The sequence below is a fragment of the Ranitomeya imitator genome, chromosome 5 (genome assembly GCF_032444005.1).
Source record: "Ranitomeya imitator isolate aRanImi1 chromosome 5, aRanImi1.pri, whole genome shotgun sequence".
NCBI classification, from domain to species: domain Eukaryota; kingdom Metazoa; phylum Chordata; class Amphibia; order Anura; family Dendrobatidae; genus Ranitomeya; species Ranitomeya imitator.
The window spans coordinates 693296016-693308974 of record NC_091286.1 but is presented as its reverse complement, the minus strand read 5'-3'; the positions used below and the strand labels follow the sequence as shown (position 1 = coordinate 693308974).

Sequence of the window (12959 nt, the reverse complement as noted above, 5' to 3'; positions counted from 1 at the left end):
TGTGGGCCATCATAATGACTTAGATAATGGGCTTGAATGGTGCAAATGCAGGGTTTGTCAAAAGAGCCAATGCAACTTCTCACTCAAAGCCGATCGACCTCTTGGGGCCCATTTTTGGGGATATATTTAATAAACCAAAGTAAATATTGAATGGACTTGACCCTAAGGCTAAGTTAACAAGAAATAAGGATGCTTTCTGCCTCATGTTAACAGAAGCCGAACCGCTGAAGGTGCAGATCTCACAAGCGGCTCTCTATGTGAAAAGAGTGCAGTTATCTCCAGGAGTCCGAATCAGGCACAGTCAGGCCCTCTTATCCGCAACCGCCAAGTATGCTATTGACCGAACATGCATGAAAGTGTACAGCATAGACACAGGGACATGGATCATGAACCACCCTGACGAAGCCACTGAGTGTGGCGACACGCGTCGGGTCAGCGTACCCCCTGTCTCCACTCCCCAGGTGGTCCTGAGTGTGTCCAGCAGCCCTTGGCTTTATTTTACATGCCGTAATTGAGCTTTGGTCATCTAGCCCCAGAGGCTTTGGTAATTGTGTGTATGCCTCTTCAGCATGGGAGTTTCTGCAGCTTTGGCACATTGAGTCTCATACTTACTCTGCTAATAGATATACTAGTCTCTGAACCTGATTGTGCCCTCAGCTGGGCTGGCTATCTACATCTCCATATGTATCTTTATTTATTGGCAATTGGAGTTCATGTTTATATGACAACTTTTTTTTTTTTTTTTTTTGCGGATCTCCTTACAAGTTATTTTGATACATGCTGAATGCGCTAGTTATATGACTATATGTGTACTTACCATTTAGCTCTCTTTAATTAATATCTTCAATATTTTTTGTATGATAAAATAAGGTGCTGTTCACATAGACATCACACTCAGTAATAGTTAGGATTTTCTGTATATTTGTCATCTGTTGACACTGGGGAGTTGGCTCATACAGGGGGATGGCTCTATTTTGGGCCTAAGTGTACCATGTATAGGTCACATGGATGACCAATGTTTTAAATGTTTTTAATGTGTGCTCTATGTGGTTTTCTGTGTCCGTTTATACACTTTTGAATATAATAAAATTTGCTCTTCTTATTTGATCCGTGCCTCCGGTGATGCCCGATTTTTGGTCTATTTCTTTTTCTTCTTTTTTGAAATGGATCATGAACCACGAGAACCTCTTCCTAGGACAGTTACCAAAAAAGGTTATATTGGGCTTTGTAGATAATGAAGCATTTAGCGGGTTTTATGCTAAAAACCCTTTGCTGTTCTATCACTACCATGTCAGCAATGCGTCTTTATATCTGGATGGCCAACAGATACCCGCGAGACCTTATAATCCTAATTTTAATGTTGATTTATCCATCAGAGAGTATATGGCGCTTGCCCATATATCTGGTAAGCAAAAGGCTAATTGTGCCATGGCGATAGATCGTGAAGAATTTATGGCTGATTCACTCAATTTGCTTTTGATTTATCAACTGATTAAGAGCCTGGAGGGCATTTCTCACTCATTAAAACAGGTAACCTGCGTGCTGAAGACCGGTTTGCGCTACCCACACCCCACACGATAAATATGATTGTTTTTGCAGTCAACCACAACATTCTGGAAATTAATAATAGGAGAGTGATCTTGTACGATTTTAATTAAGTAACGATGGACAGTCTACAGCTTACAGCGGTACTGAAGGCCGATAATTATACAATCCGCATATTCGCTGGTGTGTTTCCATGTGATTTGTTTCCGGAAGAAAAAGTGACTCAGAGACCCGCAGCATATATCGTGAATACAGACCGGTTGAGTCAAGCTGGGCGCCACTGGGTATTGATCGTACTCTGCGATGAGAAGATGGGCATATTTTTGATAGCTATGGCTTTTGTCCGGACAATATTATCTTTCCTCACGAATTTGTGGCATTCCTGAACAAGAATTGTGAAACTTATTGTTACTGTATGTGGCCATTATTGCATATATGTATTACATCATTTAGCGTGCGGATTACCACTCAAAAAGCTTTTACAGTGTTTCACTTATGACTTGCGGAGAAATTATAGAATCGTATCAGATTTTGTGGCATCAAAATCAGCCACTTTAATAAAGATCTGTTCTAACAGGCGTTATCTATTTCAACATAAATTGTGGTTGTCTTTGTCAGTTTCGTTGATCTAGATGTCTGCCCAGGACATAGCCCCCATTGTTAGCTATCAGCTACTAGCAATTAGCTAAATTCCCTAATGCCCCATTTCATATGAAAGTTGATTGATTACATTCAAATGATGTTGTGTGTGTGGCATTGCTACCTTATAATGTGTTCCTTATTTTCATTTAGTTCTGGCAATAAACATTTTAAGCTGATCTGTGTGCTTCTGCATCATTGTTTCCTTCACATCTGTGACCCCAGAACTCATAACACTCACAGCTGTTTGTTGTGTATCCGGACATATCGCTGTCCCGCTGTGTTGATTGATCTGTTCAGGCTGTTTGGATGTATCTGCGACATTGAACTGTTTGTTGTGTTTTGTCTGTACGTATCTGTGCACCATATGTATCAAGTCTCACAACAAATAGATTATTGCTCTGTTCCTGCATGAGCACCTCTGGTTGCATTTAAGCATGGAAATAGCTCCAGAACACGACACCTAGTCTATGATACACCGAATGCCTTTCACATAACACGCTGCATAAACACGATCATTTTGCACTATGTGATCATTGGGAATAAAATACATTGCTCTGATTACAGCAGCAAACTCATATCAACTTCATATAAAATGAAAATCTACTATGATATAAAAGCTGTTAGGACTGGCGGAACGCACCAAGAAGGATGATATGAATGCGTTCGCAGTCCGGGGTCCACCGTGCAGGTAAAACCCACTGCTAGTAAATGGCAGACTATATGACGGTACACAAAAGCGTACACACGTGGGTTAACCTCACCCAGTGTGAAGAAAGCGATCCTGTTGCGTCACAGGACCGCGGTACCGCACATAGAGCGCGAGCAAGTGGTCAGCGAACTTAACCCCAACTGGGATTGAAGTCTGATTAGACCCTTGCTGGCACAACACCAAAACTAGGTGTGTAAAGAACCTAATTAATGCTCAATGAGCACAAGAGTGTGTGCGAAGCCGCCCTGACGGACGCCACTATCCACCCAGGCTTGGGTACGGAAAGCGCACGGCGCCGTACTGGCGGACACAGGCACAGGACGCTGAGAAGTGTGTAACGTGCAGATGGTTAGTCGGGCGCTAGAGAGCTACCATCATCCGCGAGCAGACAACAACACTAGGGAGGGATATTTAGGAGCTTTCATCCTTCGACATACATCCATCTACACACACACCATATAATTGTTTGACAATACTAGCGCATGGCCGTGCGGTCATGCGCAGTTTATATAGCAGCAGCACAGGAAGTGGCCACAGCACTTTTGCCCTTCTAGGACCTGCCAAGAGGACCAATGGAATGTGCTGCAGAGCCTGAGCACATGACCCTCGATCTCCAACGGGAGACCTTACGCTGGGCATGCTCAGTACGTGCAGACAAGGACTTAGTCCCAGAAAAGTCCGCTCGCTGCTGACCAGCACAGACTTTAATAGCAGAGACTGAAGAAGCAGCAGTAACTCTCAGAACAGAGTGAGGATGAGCAAGACGCTGGGACCGACGTCCTTGCTGAGCAGACTCCACTGCGGCTGGACAAGAATGGGAGACCGCAGCGGAGGTGGCTCGAGATTCCCTCTGTGCAGAAGCGGGAACTCGACCCCTAACATTACCCCCCCTCCTAGGGCCCCCCCCTCCCTGGGCCTCGCTACGTTCGAAGGCAGCAATGAGCTGCGGAGCCCGAATGTGCTCAGCGGGCTCCCAGGACCTATCCTCAGGGCCGTAACCCTTCCAGTCCACCAAAAAAAATTTTTTGCCCCGTACCACCTTGCACCCCAAGATAGCGTTCACCTCGAAATCGTCCGTAGACGAACCCGATGTCCCGGCAGAAGACTCAGAAAACCGAGACATGTATACGGGCTTAAGGAGGGACACATGAAAGGTGTCGGTGATACCAAGGCGTGGAGGAAGGGCCAGACGGTAGACCACAGGATTAACCTGTTCGAGGACCTTGAAGGGACCCAAGTAGCGAGGAGCAAACTTAGTGGACTCAACTCGCAGCCTGATGTTACGGGCGGAGAGCCACACCAAGTCGCCAGGAGCAAAGGACGGGGCGGGGCGCCGATGAGCATCGGCGGAGGACCTCATTCTCTCCTTAGAGGCCCGAATGGCATCCTGAGTGCGGTCCCAAATATCCCGTGCCTCCACAGCCCAGTCTGCCACCCTGGAGTCTGCGGAAGACACGGGCATAGGCACAGGTATCCGTGGATGCTGACCATAGTTGAGGAGGAATGGGGTTTGTCCAGTGGAGTCGGCTACGGCGTTGTTCAGCGCAAACTCTGCCCATGATAGCAAGGATGCCCAGTCATCCTGCCTGGCTGAAACAAAATGTCGCAGGTATGTGACCAAGGTCTGGTTGGCCCTCTCTACCAACCCATTCGTCTCGGGATGATAAGCGGAAGAGAGATTCAACTCAATACTGTGAAGACGACACAGCTCTCTCCAGAACCGAGACGCAAACTGGGGACCCCGGTCACTGACAATTTTGTCAGGCATACCATGTAGGCGGAAGATGTGCTTAATGAACAACGCAGCCAAGGCCCGTGCAGAAGGTAACCGTGGTAGCGGCACCAAATGCACCATTTTCGAGAAATGATCGGTGATGACCCAAATGATGGTACAGCCACGAGACTTGGGCAAACCCACGACAAAGTCCATCCCGACCATCTCCCAGGGCCTATCTGCCACCGGCAAGGGATAGAGCAACCCAGCTGGCCTTTGACGCGGAGATTTATTTTTGGCGCAGGAGACACACGCCAGAATATAATCCCTGACATCCCGGACCATATGCGGCCACCAGTACGTCCTCGCCAGTAGCTCAGATGTCCTCTTTGTCCCAAAGTGTCCACCCACTCTGGACGAATGAGCCCAAGAGAGAACCTCCGGTCGCAAATTAATGGGCACAAAAGTCTTGCCCGGAGGCACAGACTCAAGCGAAACCGGTGCTACGGTTCTCAGGCTCTCAGAGGGAACAATAAGCCGAGGCTCCTCTTCCTCCTCTTCAGTTGACATAAGGGAGCGAGAGAGAGCATCAGCACGAATATTCTTCTCCCCGGCGAGAAAATGAAGAGAAAAGTGGAACCGGGAAAAGAACAAGGACCATCTGGCTTGGCGAGAATTTAGCCGCTGGGCTGTCTGTAAGTAGACCAAATTTTTGTGGTCAGTGTAAACCTGGAAGGGAAACCGTGCACCTTCCAGAAGATGTCTCCACTCTGAAAAGGCCAACTTCATTGCTAGCAGCTCCCTATCCCCGATGGAGTAGTTTCTCTCCGCTGGCGAGAAAGTCTTAGAGAAGAAGAAGCATGGATGCTTCCGACCTTGAGCATCCTTCTGGTAGAGGACTGCTCCAGCACCAACGGACGAGGCATCCACCTCCATTAGGAATGACTTATCCACATCAGGACGATGTAAGATGGGAGCGCTAGCAAAGTGGGACTTAATAGAAGTGAAGGCCTTGGAGACCTCTTCCGACCACAATTTGGGATTCGCTCCCTTCTTGGTGAGGGCTACCAAGGGAGCTACCAGAGTTGAGAAGTGGGGAATGAACTGGCGGTAATAGTTAATGAACCCCATAAAGCGCTGCACCGCTTTAAGAGAATGGGGCTCTTGCCAGTCCATCACAGCCTGTAGTTTGGCAGGATCCATAGCCAATCCCTGGGCGGAGATGATATAGCCCAGGAACGGCAAAGACTCCTGCTCAAACATACACTTCTCCAACTTAGCGTAAAGAGAGTTTGCCCGCAGGAGGTCGAAGACTCTGCCAACATCTCTCCGGTGGGAGTCAATATCTGGAGAAAAGATGAGAATATCATCCAGATAGACTACAACAGAGGTGGAAAGCATATCCCGGAAGATGTCGTTGACAAAGTCTTGAAAAATGGCTGGGGCATTACAGAGCCCGAAGGGCATCACCAGATACTCATAGTGCCCATCTCTGGTGTTAAACGCCGTTTTCCATTCGTCCCCCTCACGGATGCGAATCAGGTTGTAAGCACCCCGCAGATCTAATTTAGTAAATACCCTTGCTCCCCGAAGCCTATCGAAGAGCTCAGATATCAAGGGCAAAGGATACTTGTTCTTAATGGTGATAGCGTTAAGACCCCTGTAGTCTATGCATGGACGTAGCTCCCCATTCTTCTTCTGGACGAAGAAGAACCCTGCCCCAGCAGGTGACACTGACTTCCTAATAAACCCTCTTGCCAGATTCTCTTGAATGTACTGAGACATGGCCTCCATCTCCGGGAGAGATAATGGATAAACTCGACCCCGGGGAGGCTCCGCACCAGGCAAGAGATCGATAGGACAGTCATAGGGGCGATGGGGCGGAAGGGTCTCCGCCGCCTTCTTGGAGAACACGTCTGCGTAAGACCAATATTGCTTGGGGAGAGAGGATAGATCTGCGGGTACCTCAGTAGTAGCAACCTGAACGCACTCTCGGTGACACCTACCCCCACATGATTCACCCCATCCCAGAATTCTGCCTGAGGACCACTCGATGTGAGGAGAGTGGTACCGTAGCCAAGGTATCCCCAACAGGACCTCATCAATACCCTCAGGAATGACGAGCAGAGAAATAATCTCCTGATGGGATGGCGACAGGGACAGAGTAACAGGGATGGTCTGATGTGTTATCTGTGCGGGGAGTGTCGACCCATTCACCACTCGTACCGTTACTGGTTGAGATAGCATAACCAGGGGTATTGCGTGACGTTGGGCGAAGGCAGAAGACATAAAATTGCCCTCTGCCCCAGAATCCACGCAAAGGTCTACCGAGTGGGAGGATGAGCCAAAGGTAATTGTCCCCTTAAAGGACAATTTGGAGGCAAACGTCGCAGTGTCTAGTGCACCTCCACCTACTACCACTAGACGCTGACGTTTCCTCGACCGCTGATGACATCTGGTGGCAAGATGTCCTGACTGTTGGCAAACATGGCAACCCTGGAGTGCACGAGCGGTCTGAGACTTAGATCCCGCTCGTGACACCACCTTAGGTTCCTGGAACTCAGGAGCCTGGACTGGAAATTCCAAAGGTTTGGCGAAGGTGGGAGCCAGCCGAAACCTCTGCCTACACTGGGCTCGCTCTAACCTCCGCTCGTGAAAACGGAGGTCAATGCGAGTAGATACTGCTATTAACTCCTCCAGTGTGGCGGGAATCTCCCTAGTGGCCAGAGCATCCTTAACGTGGTCAGCCAGCCCCCTCCAAAATATAGGGATAAGGGCTTTATCCGACCACTCCAGCTCAGATGCCAGAGTGCGGAAATGGACGGCAAAAAGGCTGACCAAGGATGAGCCCTGAGTCAGTGCCAACAGTTGGAGCGCCGTGTCATGGGTGACACGAGGTCCTAGAAAGACCTGTTTCAGAGTGCTTAAGAATAACGGAGCACTCTGCACCACATGATCGCCACGCTCCCACAGCGGCGTAGCCCACTGCAACGCCCTGTCTGACAATAAAGAAATTATAAAGCCCACCTTAGCCCGCTCTGTAGGGAAACGAGAGGCCAGAAGCTCGAGATGTATTGAGCACTGACTCACGAAACCCCTACAGGACTTACTGTCACCAGCAAATTTCTCTGGTAGCGGGAGGCGAGATAGCGTCGGTACAGGAGCGGCAGTGGACAAGGTAGCTGCAGCCACACTTGCAGCCTGAACAGCGGCAGCAGTAACATCCACAGCTGAGGTTGAACGCTCAAGAGCCGCCAACCTTCCCTCCAGCTGCTGGATGTACCGCTGTAAACGCTGGTCGTCCGCCATTTTACTAGCCAGACCCTGGCGCTAGTATTCTGTTAGGACTGGCGGAACGCACCAAGAAGGATGATATGAATGCGTTCGCAGTCCGGGGTCCACCGTGCAGGTAAAACCCACTGCTAGTAAATGGCAGACTATATGACGGTACACAAAAGCGTACACACGTGGGTTAACCTCACCCAGTGTGAAGAAAGCGATCCTGTTGCGTCACAGGACCGCGGTACCGCACATAGAGCGCGAGCAAGTGGTCAGCGAACTTAACCCCAACTGGGATTGAAGTCTGATTAGACCCTTGCTGGCACAACACCAAAACTAGGTGTGTAAAGAACCTAATTAATGCTCAATGAGCACAAGAGTGTGTGCGAAGCCGCCCTGACGGACGCCACTATCCACCCAGGCTTGGGTACGGAAAGCGCACGGCGCCGTACTGGCGGACACAGGCACAGGACGCTGAGAAGTGTGTAACATGCAGATGGTTAGTCGGGCGCTAGAGAGCTACCATCATCCGCGAGCAGACAACAACACTAGGGAGGGATATTTAGGAGCTTTCATCCTTCGACATACATCCATCTACACACACACCATATAATTGTTTGACAATACTAGCGCATGGCCGTGCGGTCATGCGCAGTTTATATAGCAGCAGCACAGGAAGTGGCCACAGCACTTTTGCCCTTCTAGGACCTGCCAAGAGGACCAATGGAATGTGCTGCAGAGCCTGAGCACATGACCCTCGATCTCCAACGGGAGACCTTACGCTGGGCATGCTCAGTACGTGCAGACAAGGACTTAGTCCCAGAAAAGTCCGCTCGCTGCTGACCAGCACAGACTTTAATAGCAGAGACTGGAGAAGCAGCAGTAACTCTCAGAACAGAGTGAGGATGAGCAAGACGCTGGGACCGACGTCCTTGCTGAGCAGACTCCACTGCGGCTGGACAAGAATGGGAGACCGCAGCAGAGGTGGCTCGAGATTCCCTCTGTGCAGAAGCGGGAACTCGACCCCTAACAAAAGCGATGTATCAAATACTGTGATAACAACATCAAACACTATCAAAAGGGGAAGCACCCAAATTACAATGACAGGGAGGGGAGGGGTTACACACTTTTCATACACTTTGATAGGGGCGGGGCAGCTGTCAAATTAAGTTTGACGAGTGATACCTCTCTCCTCCACTGTTGTAGTTGCGTTTCTCCCTATCAGGGCAGACAGCGCTAACATGTCCCACTTTGTTGCAGGAGAAGCACCGGCGTGCATCGCCTAGAGAATGTCTATTCCCCAGGGCCCAATAGAAGGTGGGCTTGGACAGCACTGGTGATTGGCAAGCAGAGGGAGAAGGGTCCCCATTTGGCTTACCTCCCCTCCAGCTGAATCCCAATGGCTTCCTCACCTCAGGCATCCTGTTAGCCACATAGCAGTCCGCAATCCTTGCAGGCTGATCCGCAGTTTGTGCCTCCCGATCACACACAAATTGTCGTACATCCGTGGGGCACATGTGAAGAAATTGATCCTTGACCATAAGATCAGTTAAGTCCTCAAAACTGTTAACAGTAAGTCCCCTGATCCATTGGTGGAACGTGGTCCTCAAGGTGCTCACAACATCTGCATAGCTGTCAGTTGATCCACGTTGTAGGTTCCGGAACTTTCGCCGATACACTTCTGGTGTCAGGTTGTATTTCCTGATCAGGGCCTCTTTTATGGCCTCATAGTTCCTATCTAGCTCTGGTGGGAGGCCAGCAAAAGCTTCAAGGGCTTTGCTTCTCAAACCTGGGGTTAGATACTGCGCCCACTGCTCACGGGGTAGATGGTATTGCCTGCAGGTTTTTTCAAACCCCTGAAGGAAAGTATCTAAGTCCGTATCCTTCTCCATCTCAGGGAAGTTTTCCAGACGTGGTCTCCTTGGATTTATGTCCTGGGAGGGGGTTATCTGGGGACTGATACCCCGCTCTATTTGAGCCATCTGAAGCTGGAAAGCTCTGTCCTCCCGGCGTTCTGCAGCCTCTCTCTCGGCCCGCTCCTGGCATTCTGGAGCCTCTCTCTCCTCCCCGTCCCGGCGTTCTGCAGCCTCTCTCTCAGCCTGGCGTTCTGCAGCCTGTTGTTACTGTAGAATAAGCTGCATGCGCAGATTGGGATCACTTGTTCCCAGCCGTTGTAAGTCCATTTGTAAAGTACAGTACATAGGCTCCTCAGCACTGGCATTTCCATCAGGTATCTCCGGTGCAAGAGCTGGCATTGCTGGGTCTCTGTGAGGTGAACTCTCTCCTTGGCAAGATGCTTCAGCACTTTGCTCCATGTCCTGCTCAACCAAGGCAAATATCAGCCGCTCTCTGGATCTGTCAGCTGTCTCTATTTCTCTCTGCTCACAGAGGCCAGTCAGAGCCTCTTTGCTCAGCTTCTTGTACTGGGCTGCCATATCTATGAACAGCCTTGGCCAGATAAAAGATAGAAAAGAAAAATGGGGAGGGGAAACTGTTTGCAAGTATGTCTAAGTAAGCACTGAGTTGAACCTTGTAGAACTGGTGCACTCCTCATAAGAAAACCAATTCTTTAGTACAGGGAATAATTGCTTAAACCATGCACTAATGCTCTAATAGAAATAATTCTATCCCACCGCTCTGCCCCCAGTTGTTACGGATCCCTTCTCCGTAGTGTCACTAATTTGTCACGTGCCCGCTCTCAGCACATGACTTGGGGTTGCGCCTGCAAGGGTTAATCTATCTCCAAGAAAAGAAAGGAATGTTCAGCTTCACCAAGTCCATAAAAAAGCGTTTTCTTTATTAACAAACTTTTAACATGGAGGATACAGACTTCAGCACAACCATATGGGTAAGAATCTCAACGCGTTTCTGGAGACTAGGCTCCCTTAATCATGACCATGTCATGATTAAGGGAGCCTAGTCTCCGGAAACGCATTGAGATTCTTACCCATATGGTTGTGCTGAAGTCTGTATCCTCCATGTTAAAAGTTTGTTAATAAAGAAAATGCTTTTTTATGGACTCGGTGAAGCTGGACATTCCTTTCTTTTCTTGGATCTTGTACGCCTGGACACAGCGGGTCCGTGCTCCCGAGGTTTGGTTGCAGTATCACGGGTGAGCTGGTTTATGTTCCTTCTTACAAAATTAATCTATCTCCTCACTCTCAGTCCAGCATTCAACCTCTGTCCTATGCTGTAATGGGAGCATAAATCACACACCGACCCAGGCCACACATTTGCTCATACATGCTGCCACCAGTCACCAAATACACGGGCGATGAGTCCCGGAAATAGTAATACTAATAATGTCTATCACTCATAAGGCTCACACACCTTAGGCTATGGATTCTTTTAGAACATTCAAGGTTCAACTTGTTAAAGTTTAATACTTTAATACGAAAAAGGTTCAGTGCTTACAATAAGAAAAGGTATAAAAATATGATAATAAAAAGACATACAACTTATGCAAAACAGTATAAAAATAAAGAGAAGAAACTTACAGAAGTCATCTAACTGGTAGTTTGCTTTCTGCTTCCTGAGAGTAGGACTAATGTAGATTGGATCACACCAGCTTCTCAGGCTGCCCCCATTATGTGAACATAATTCTCTGTATACAGCCTTAATTTATAGCTTCGTCAGGTTTCTAGATCGGCCCTCAGGTTAATATCATAATTGCTGGCTTTTTGATTGGGCCACGGCCGCACTACTAATGAAGATATTATTTTTCTCTTGAGACACCTTGTGTAAAGGTTCTCATCAGGCCGCAATTAACATCTCTCTTCCAAGACCTAGGGAGTGCCAAATGTTACCTTTTCTCTTGGCTTCCCGCAGGACTCCCTGGTGAGATTGGGGACAGAGTCTACTTGTCTCAGTGAAGTACATATTAACACCTAGGTTCGACTTGTAGCTTTTCAAGACAGCTGTTACATTATTGCCAGTGAGACAATAAATCTATACATAGTCCAATTTACACATATATACTGTGTATATATATATATATATATATATATATATATATATATTTACACACATATTTCACCACATAACGAGCAAAGGCAAATCACCGATAGCTACGGGCTGATATTAATAGGCTGAGAAGATCCATTGATCTTGCCCCTTCCCTGCCTAAAAATACCAGCTCAGCTCACAGCTGTCTGTTTTCCCTCAACTGATTTTAAAAATATGGGGGAGTACTAGTAATTTTTTTAATTTATTTAATAAGTTCAGTAAAATACACAAGCAACACACTGCGCCATTCCTCCACTTGAACCTCCGCCTCCTGGTTCAATATTATTTTTTATTTTTTCATTATATATTATTTAAACTTATTTCCCTATCCACGTTTGTTTACGGGGCAATTGTCCTGCTCTTACCCCCATTGTAGTTCCTTTTGCAGTCCCCTAGCCCTTACTATGACCATTTTATAGCCATTTTACAGCTCTGATTTTCAGGTCCCCATTGACTTATATGAGGCTCGGGGTCTGGGATCAAGTTTGTGTTAAGCTCACAACCCGAGTCGGACTTTAAAAAAAACTCTCATGAACCAGCTGAACATGGACATCCAATTATTCACTCATCTCTACTTCTCAGTAAGAATGAGTAACCGAACTTTTAACATTCGGCATTCATACCAGACAGTTCGTGCCTGGTGGTGAAATGCCGGACTTTTGCCAGAAGTCTGTTTATGGGTTCAGCATTCAGAGGTAAGTCGATGAGGCAGCTGTAAGAGTGTGACAGAAGCTGTCATGCGCATTTCCCTCTAGTGTTCATGTGCATACAATTAATGTGTGGTAATGTAAATGATGCTTACGTGTACCTCATGTATAATTATGTGGTTGTTATATTGTTTATGGGTTTTATATCTATTTTGCGTGCTTTGATATTGTGACAAATTTAAGGAAAGATGTAAAGTATAAGATAAGAGGGCAGCTATAAATTAGGATAGGATTGGGTTTAGTATAATGGGGTGCAATAGAGTCATGAAAACAAGAGCGCCAGTATAAGAATAGTTAAGGAAATAAGGGGATTTCCAAGTTGGGAGTGGTAAGAGTGAGTGAGTGAGTTTGTCACTGG

At 47.6% G+C, this 12959-nt stretch overlaps 1 protein-coding gene across 1 annotated transcript in view; it reads right to left on the bottom strand.

Annotated features, from left to right (window-relative positions):
* Positions 1–11768, bottom strand: part of LOC138637953 (uncharacterized) — a 47536-nt gene extending 35768 nt beyond the window's left edge. The window contains exons 1-4 of the mRNA XM_069726873.1: positions 11696–11768; positions 11220–11298; positions 10089–10337; positions 2426–2540 (exon numbers count right to left, since the gene is read on the bottom strand). Of these exons, the coding sequence (XP_069582974.1) occupies positions 2426–2540; positions 10089–10337; positions 11220–11298; positions 11696–11768 (516 nt within the window). The remainder of the gene's footprint in view (positions 1–2425; positions 2541–10088; positions 10338–11219; positions 11299–11695) is intronic.
* Between the last annotated feature and the right edge of the window lie 1191 nt (positions 11769–12959).